The sequence below is a fragment of the Thrips palmi genome, unplaced genomic scaffold (assembly GCF_012932325.1).
Source record: "Thrips palmi isolate BJ-2018 unplaced genomic scaffold, TpBJ-2018v1 HiC_scaffold_4, whole genome shotgun sequence".
Classification (NCBI taxonomy): Eukaryota; Metazoa; Arthropoda; class Insecta; order Thysanoptera; family Thripidae; genus Thrips; species Thrips palmi.
The window spans coordinates 1,334,231-1,343,409 of NW_023144631.1; the positions used below are offsets into that span (position 1 = coordinate 1,334,231).

General features: G+C 46.9%; 2 protein-coding genes across 2 annotated transcripts; one reads left to right on the forward strand and one right to left on the reverse strand.

Annotated features, from left to right (window-relative positions):
• Positions 1-590: 590 nt before the first annotated feature.
• LOC117649867 (serine/arginine repetitive matrix protein 1-like) lies at positions 591-7,453 on the reverse strand. Its single transcript, XM_034393044.1, has 7 exons — positions 7,306-7,453; positions 5,050-5,185; positions 4,846-4,960; positions 4,346-4,760; positions 4,095-4,276; positions 3,816-4,014; positions 591-3,731 (listed from the first exon to the last, which is right to left on the reverse strand). Exons 2-7 carry the CDS (start codon positions 5,153-5,155, stop codon positions 3,144-3,146), a joined length of 1,605 nt encoding a protein of 534 aa, XP_034248935.1. The 5' UTR covers positions 5,156-5,185; positions 7,306-7,453; the 3' UTR covers positions 591-3,143.
• A 359-nt stretch (positions 7,454-7,812) lies between these two features.
• LOC117649868 (ribulose-phosphate 3-epimerase) lies at positions 7,813-8,908 on the forward strand. Its single transcript, XM_034393045.1, has 4 exons — positions 7,813-8,043; positions 8,118-8,225; positions 8,311-8,532; positions 8,613-8,908. The coding sequence occupies exons 1-4, from the start codon at positions 7,813-7,815 to the stop codon at positions 8,721-8,723; spliced, it is 672 nt and encodes a 223-aa protein (XP_034248936.1). The 3' UTR covers positions 8,724-8,908.
• Positions 8,909-9,179: the final 271 nt, after the last annotated feature.

The following is a 9,179-nucleotide window of genomic DNA, read 5'->3' on the forward strand; positions in this document are numbered from 1 at the left end:
ACCAGTACGCGGTACGCGGGGGCGGAGGGCACCTTGAGGCCAAGGCCAGAGCGGGGACCGCGCGAGGCGCGACCTCCCACCGTGGCCCGCGGCCCACCCGCGGCATGGCATGCAACCACATCAATGCCTCGCCTCATGACATCTCGGGCTCCTTGGCTCACGGGCCTCCGACACTCGCTACCTGGTGCATGAACACAAGGCGGCCGGAACACGACATGGATGACGAGGCTGACGTCAATCTTTCGATTGAAATGTTGTTTGAAAAATTGGTCGGGTTGAGGAAACACTATTTCATCGCTAACCCTGCCGCGTGCTACTGTGTTCCGACATTATCGCAACATGTGCACCCTGTGAGCCCACTACTCTCTCTTTGAAGGTCCGCGCCGCGACCGCGGTCCAGAGGCCAGGGCCAGGGCGCCAGGGCCACGCCGCAGGTCCAGCACGCACATGGAGGCCGGCTGGCTAATAGAATTAGCCAGAGGCGGCGGAGTCGCTGGCTCGTCAGCTCACAAAGGCGACTTATTTCCAAAACGGGAAAATCCGAGGGACAATCTTTGGTCTTATCAATGGTGGGATGCATAAGTAAAGAATGCAGAAGGATACTTTTATTTTTTTGAACCCTTATATTTCAGTACAAGAAAGAATCTGTATGTTCCACAATCTTTCATTATAATCTCTATTCAACCATGCCCTGCAGGACATGACAAAACACAAAAAGTACTGAGTCAAACCAACACAATGTAATGATTTGCGAAACAATCCACAAACAACATTAAAAAATAAACATCTTCACATTTCAAAAAAAAGAAAAAAAGACAGCAAGTTCTAATAATAAAAAGGCATAAATAAAAAAATATCAAGAAAATAAAATAAATTATAGCAGCTTAATGCCACAGGTAAAAGAAAAAGAATAACAGCTGTTACTTCTTTGTGTTGATTTTACCCGTACTTTTCGTGATATACTGGAAAACCAAAAATCTAATTTGCGCCTTGGCGCTTGCTGCCCAATCAGTCTATGTCAGTCACGTTCACTGCCATAATGGGAAATCCTATGTTCTACTGCTCTTAGACTGGTTAACACAAGCTTCAGTGAAAAGCAGGATGAAGCTAAGAATGAAACAAAGAAGTTGCAAATTTAATTAATTGACATACCCTGCAATTTACCTAAACTAATGCATATATTCTATCCCAAATAAATGCATTAACATTGTAACAGGATAACATCAAAAACATTAGACATCTGTACATGACTGGTCACATAACACAAAGAAAATTAATTGATAATAGATTGCCGTATAATGTTTTTGCCTATGTCATTTGGAAGGCCAAACTCGGCTGTTCATTCTACAAGCATAGTCATCAGCACAACAAATAAGAATTGTATCAAGAGGACAGTAGAACAAAGAGGAATACGAAAAAGAGTAGACAAAGCTATCACAAGTCACAAAATCAAATACCAGCTCAGCTTTCCTCAGCTGACTTCATACCCGCGAACTTTAACAAAATGAGCACGTAAAGCTCGGTTAATTAAAATAAATTATTTAAGATAAAGAAGACGTTGTATTGAATTAAGTTGTCTTAAGATGGGCTACACTTCTACATTACCTAGAAGGCTGCTTGATATGGCAAACCAAGGACCTGTTGGTATCAATATCAATGCCCAAAGCAAAACTGTTGTCAAAACGAAATTCTACCACTTTGAACGAAAACGAACAGCTAGTGATGAACACCAAGAAAAAAAAACAACAGAAACTATTTTCTTATTGTTTAAAATACACCTAGTGAATAGAATCGTTAAAATGATATTTAAAAACAGTACACTAAAAATCAGTCAATGACTAAAAGAATGAAGAAGGAAATGTGTGTTAAAACGTAGTTGTCAAGAAACACATGGGTAAAAATCACTGACAAAACATTTACTGCCATGATAAAGCATGTCTTCAAGATCAATGAACTTCAGGGGTAAAAAGAAAGGTGAAACATAGATATTGAAAGAAACTTTGATAAAGAGAGTCAAATTCTGAGGTAGTGGGTAAATTAGGGACACAGCTTAAACAACTTTGGATACAATATTTCATAACAGAACTACACAGACAAGCAAGCATACGCTCATATTAATTAGCAACATGCACATGAAATCATAGAAATCTGAATCATCTGTATTACCACAACTATAGTTCTACTAAACAATGTTAATTTGACACCCAAAGATAACAAGCAAGTTAATTGGACTGAATTTTGCATGCAGAGCATCACAATTCGTTAAATGTAACTTCAGAATACATCTATGAAACAAACATGACTTAAAAAATACTGAGAATAGCTCACATTATGTAACATGGTGAGATAGTCAGAAAGATTCTGCAATGAAGGTGTTTTCACAACCCTCGACCGAGACTCATTTAAATTGATATACAAACATCAACTCCGTCAACATATTTCTACCACTGCACATATAAGAAAAATAAGGTTTGTATAAAGAACCTTGTTCCACTGAAATAAGTCTGAAACGAGAGAATTGAATCCCAGTCAAATAACAAGCACAAGTAGCAACACGGTTTAGTCTATGCCTGCAAAAATAATTCAATTCACTTAAGATCTCTCAAGTTCAAACATTTCCCCTAGTGACCCAAGGGTGACTTGCCGATCGCAACTCAACAAACATACTGGCACCCATTAGTGCCTGACATAAGGAAGATCATACAAAAACTATCATTAACGTACTCAGCCATCAGCCAGGTATATGGAGGTAATCCACAAGACAACAAAATGAAACAAAACAAAAAAAAAATCCAAAAGGGATAAAATTTGAGGTACTTATGACAACGGAAGGACGGACACTGCCCTTAGGGAGTAGCTAACCTCTACGAACCGGTGCCCTAGACCTCGCCGAGTTGGCGAAAGTCGAGCCAGAGTCCAAGACAGGGGGACACTGGGGCCGCCACTGCTCGCTCGCGGTCCTAGCACCTCGTGCTACTCGGGCCAGGCCGCCCTGCTCCCCGCCCTGCCAGCGCCACCCTTTACAGGGTGGTGGCCTCGGAGGCGGCGGCGTCCTTCACGACGACGGCCTCCGGGGCCAAGTCGGTCGACGCGGACGCCGAAGCCGACTTGCTGGACTTACTATGGCGGGAAGCGGCGTGTCCCTATATTCGATGTCTTTTGCCACGTCTACCACCGCGGAGGTGGCCGCGCATGGCGTGCCACTGCTCGTAGTAGCGCTCAGCCTCCAGCCACTCCTGGTACTTGTACCACCACTCCTCCCACTTCATGTAGTCGTCCAGCGTGAGGTCGCGCAGGTAGCCGCGGTCCTTGTAGTACTGGAAGCGCACGCGCACGTCGTCCCAGGCCTCCAGGCCCACGGGGGCAGCGTGCAGCGCCTCGGGGAAGAAGCCCAGGCCGACGCGCCGGTCCGACACGGGCATGGGGCTGAGGGGGCGGTAGGGCGCGCCGTCGTCGTCCTCGTCGATCACCACCTTGAAGTCCGTGCCCTCCGACTCCCTGGTGATGCGCATGTTGCGCACGCCGTCCAGGTCGCGCCGGTTCTCGCTCCACTGCGCCATCTTGCCGAAGCGCTCCGACAGCGTGAGCCGGGGCGCCCCCATCGAGGACCGCGAGGACGTGGAGCACGAGTCCGAGTCCGAGCCCGGCATCGGCGGCGAGTGGTGGCGCGGCACGCCCTCCAGCTTCACCATGGCGAGGCCGGCAGCGGCACGCCGGCGTTTGCTCATCCCCTGGAACAGACGAGCAGTTTGAGTAAACCGTGGCCGCGCGGGGCGGGGCACTGCCCACCGTCCTCGACTTGGTGTCGTCCTCACCTTGAGCTTCGCCTTCTCCCTCTCCGCCCTGCGTTTGGCCTTGGCGGCGCGCCTCGCGGCCGGGGGTGGCGACGGCGGCGGCCCGCGGGGGTCGCTGGGCGGCGGGCTCACCACGGGGCGCCGCGGGATGGTGGGCGGGCTGGCCGCGGGCAGCCGTCGTGGAGGCGGCGTGCGCCGAGTCGGCGGCGTGTGGCGGCGACTGCGAGACGGAAACCCAAATCAGTCATTCAATGTCAACTAAGGGCAGCTTGGGCCTCAGCGGGGGTAACTTGGACCTACCCTTGCGGTGGCGGCGTGGTGGCCTTCTTGGCGCCCTTGCTCTTGGGCAGGCACACGGAGCACACCGAGTCGGAGCAGCTGCTGACGGACCGCGAGCTACCGGACGCGGACGGCGCCCGTAGCGGCGAGGCGCGGCCCTTCCGCCGGACGTCCATGGGCTCCGGGCGACGAGACGCAGACGGCTGCGGGCAGGGAACAACAAGTAGAGTCCAGTCTCGCTTGGGGATGTTTGTACGAGGGACGCGGCTCACCTTCGGCGGGGGCGGCTCTGGCGTCTGCGGCCGTCGTGGCCGGGACCGGCGGCCCTGGTCCTTCCTGATAGGTTCGCGGGCACGCTCCCGCTCTCTCTCCCTCTCGCGGAGCCTGTCACGCTCCCTGTCCCTCTCCCGCTCCCTCTCGCGCTCGCGCTCCCTGTCCCTGGAGCGCTGCCTGGGCGGGGGCGAGGGCCGCGCCGGCAGTGGCGGGGACCGAATGCGATCGCGGCCCAGGGGTGCGCGTCGAAGGCCGCCAAGGCCGCCGCGGGGGCTGATGGAGCGCGACTTGTTGGACCGCGAGCGCGACTTGGAGCGCGGCCGCACGTGGGAGCGCGAGCGGGACCGCGACCGGGAGCGCCGGTTGCTGGGCGAGCCGTCGGCGTACAGCTCCTTGTAGCCACTGTGTCGCCATCTGGAACAAGGGGACATGGCCAAGAGTTCATGACGAGAGCGGTGGAGGCCAAGGGGCCATCGCCATAGGTTGATTTCGACTGTACCTGTTTGGGTCCTTCTCTTCAGCCTCCAACAATTTCTTGTTCCAGTAAATACTGGGCTTCGAGTTGTCCTGGCGTGCCTTCCGCATGACGTTGTTCAGTTCATTCCGCTTCGGAGCTGCAGAAGAGAATCAGACAGTGAGCCACCTGTGTGAAGGGTGAGGCACTTGGGCCCTCCAGGTCCTCCAGGCACTAACGGAGACTTACATTTGCCGCGCAGTCCGGAGCGGCCGTTGCTGCTGCTCGAGTAGGAATCCATTCGCAAGCGGCTCTGACTTGACCGCGAACGTGGAGACCTATCGTATCTTGACATCTCTACTTCATCATCGCCATTGGAAGTGTGCTGGAAAAAGAAGAGGGCACAATAATTAGAGATGTGAAGTATCAAGTCGTCACAAAACTCCGTGAGTTTCAAGTCCTGAAAACACAGTGACTCCAAGGACAAATGCACAATGCAGGCCACATTTAAGAAAAAAGATTAAAAAAAAATAAAGTAAAGAAAAGCTTTGACCGACATATTTGTTCCTAAATTATTAACTATTTTGAGCGATGAGAATGAACATAACAAATTTAATTTCACATTTTTCTATATCTAAGTTAGATGATGTGATTTGAATGATCCTTGACAAAGCGGGAAATTTACAGTGCTTTGGAACACATTAGATTAAAATTGAGGGGTGCTGAATTAAGAAGACCTACTGAAATTGAGATTATATTGTGACTGAATGTAAAGTTAATGATTATTAATGTTACAAAGTTAAAAAAAGAAAAAGGGAACCTCCAGATATATTTAGTCCCAAAGAGAATTGAATTTAAGTAAAAGGAAGTTTTATCTCTATCTAGTTCTATTTTCCAAAGATGATTTTTTTTCTTTTAAATTGGACTGAACTTTGAAATAAAATGTATTAAATGAATTAAATGAAATCTCTGAATGAAGTGGGAGATAAGAATAGGGACAAATAATAAGACATCCATACCTCAGCACCATCACTTGACTAAACTGAAACCGATGCCACCGGTTGGCATTTGGATAAGCGATACCCACTTAGCGAACGAAAAGTAGGCCTCCGAAACGGTTCACTTCCCGAGAAGTGACGACATACAGTATGCGGTTCAAGCGGATACATAACGGATCTGACCGATTGTTGAGGGATTAGCGAACAGGCTCAGCGACGGTCGGTAAAAGAGCCAAGCGGTACCCTCAGTATAGCCGGATGGTCAACAACGAGAAAGAGACACATCAGAAGAAAGCCTGCCAGCCCGCGATTGGCAGACTTTCAAACGGATTCAGCGGCACGCAGCTGACCTCGTATCACGAGAGTCCTTCCGAAGGGTCAGCTTTGGTCACCACGACATTTCACGCTGAGCCAAACAATCGGACTTTGGCACAACAAGATCGAGAGTCCATCACAATTGCGGCCGGCACTGAACAGCACGAAGGAAGTAGCACATGTCTTCCTCATGGTATCCAATGTAGATGAGCTCCAACACATATTCTTCTAGACACTTTCACTCAAAGATTTTGTAAAAAAACTAAAAGGGATACAATATGAACAACAGGGATTCTTATGTTTCACTGAATTTACACTCAAGCTTGGACAATTCATAAATATACACTCTTGAATTGTGAGGAGATGCTATCCTTTACTTCTTAGGCACTCGGAATTTCATCTGTAACCAACAAACACAAAGTATTAATTTGGGAACTAATAAATTTCCATCCCACAATTTAAAGGGTAAGAGTACTTACTCTTCTCTTTGTGCGGTGGTAACAAGCAAAGTAGATGTGGACTGACATCACAAGCTAAATTTATCACAGGCAGTAAGAGTACATTCACATTCAACCTATCTCACATCCATTCAAATTCAAGTTTTCCTTAGCTGCATGATACATTTTTTTCTGATAAAAAGGCAAACAAGATTTTTTTCTTGACCAACTAGAACTAGCTTCACATTGTTTTTCATATTGACACATGCCGAAGTAACAGAAGTTAACCATAAAATTTAAAGTACTTGCTGAATTGAACAGCTGATGTGGTATACCATGAACAGAGCACATTTGAGAAGAAACCACACAATTCAGTTGCATTTTAACGTAACGAAACTAGCTTAAATAATAGAAATGCGAGCCAACAATCAAAGAAAAGTAGTAAATATTAAATGAAGCAGAGATTTAACACTTTTATAGAAGGTTATGGACGGTTAAGCAGTTAGAAGACATAAATTAAAATAAGACAAATGGTAAACCGAAAATTTCAGAGTTATTACGAAAACAAAAACAAGATAGCGCAAAGAGCACAATTTTCGGATGGTACAATAACAAAAATTGGGAACAAATCTGTTTTCACCAAACAGGCTTCAGCCTAGACTGGAACCAGGTCATTGGTGGCGAAACAATACTGGTAAAACTAGAACACCAGATTTGGGAAAGTAGCTAAATCATTTGTGCCTTTCCACACTCACATTCCAACACTCGAGAAAACGGCGAAAACCGAGATACACGACGCGAACTAGGGAAAAACGGTGAACTAGCTTGACTCTTCTCACTTTTCGGGGTTCCGGAGTCCGGTTCGATCCGGTCACTGCACCCTGGATTCTTCTCACCAAAAGTATTTATGTCATCACATGTCAAACAAGTGGCGAATGGCCGCAATGAAGACAAACGTTTGGAAAGAATTGGAAAGTACAACAAGACAAATGCTTCTTTAGATTGTCTCTTTTGCTAAGAAACAAAACTTGAAAAAGGAGAGTATCCAGGGGGTTGTGTGTGGCGGAGGAGCGGGGGGCGGGGGTGGGGTTCAAAGGTCCGTCCGGTTCTTCACATCCATCGCTCTTCACTCTTCATTCACATGGTCGCGGTGATTGAGTGTCATTTGCTTCACCTTCACATTGAATTTGAATCTCGACAGCGAAACAGCTGAGGACTGGAGGAAAACTGTAGCGATTCTGTGTTGCATTTCATCCGCCACGATGTCTGTCAAGTGCAAAATCGGACCTTCAATTTTGAACGCAGATCTCTCTGACCTGTCTGATGCATCTTTAAAGCTGCTTGACAGTGGAGCAGACTACTTGCACCTGGATGTTATGGATGGTCATTTTGTTCCTAACCTTACGTTTGGACACCCTGTTGTAAAGTGTTTACGTAAAAAAATTCCCAAAGCCTTCTTTGAAACGCATATGATGGTGTCTAAACCAGAGCAGGTAATGTTCATGTAAATAGCATTGAGTAAAGGAACTTGTTTATTATCTTATAATTGTGTTATCTCTTGTTGCAGTGGATCGAACCAATGGCTGATGCGAGTGTTGATCAATACACCTTTCACATCGAACCTGTTGCTGATGTCCCTAGCGTTTGTCGCAAAGTGCGAGAAGCTGGCATGAAGGTCAGCGTTTGTCTGTCATCTTGTCAGTGATGACCCATTGTTGTTTGTAAATGTTTTAACCCGTTTTTGGTTTTTAATACTAAAGGTTGGCCTTGCATTGAAACCGGGCACTGGTGTCGAAGTGGTTTCCGAGTACGTGGACATGGCTGATATGGTGCTAGTGATGACCGTTGAACCAGGGTTTGGTGGGCAAAAGTTCATGTCTGACATGATGACGAAAGTGAGGTGGCTGCGTGAACACTATCCATCTCTCGATATAGAGGTTGATGGTGGTGTTGGGCCATCAACTATTGACACTTGTGCGCAGGTATTTTTGCCTTGCATTTGTATGTGTGTTATTGATTTTTACTTGTAAGTGTTCTCACTAATACTTTGGTTTTGTTGCAGGCTGGTGCAAACATGATTGTGTCGGGGACTGCTGTGACAGGAGCTGCAGACCCATCTCAAGTTATCAAGTCCCTGCGGAGCTCAGTGGAAGCGGCAATTAGCAAATCGTAAATTTTAATCTGTTCTGTGATTGTGTAAAATGTTTAGGCAGCAGGCCTGTCTTTTGAAATGTGACTGATTAGTACAAAACTTCATTCCACTTTTTGTTGGGGCATTTTATTGGATGTTTCTACTTTTTTTACCTTGCAATTTGTTGTGTGGAACTTAGGCTAAATAAAGTCTTGCTTTGCAGATTTCTTGATTGAGTTTGATTTTGCCTGTCTTTTGACACCTACCCGAGGATAGAGGCCTATATACTTGAAGTATTTAGGCCTCTACCCGAGGATAGTCGAGAAGCTGATCCGAGCCATTCATTTTGAATTTAGTGCCCTTCATTGTCGCCAACAATGTTTCTTCCATCAACATGATATTTTACGAGTTATGCCAAAATGCATACTGGTGTGTACGTATGAAAGTACGGCACAGGGCTCTAATTTGCTTTCCTAGAATACAGCTGGCTTCTTTGAT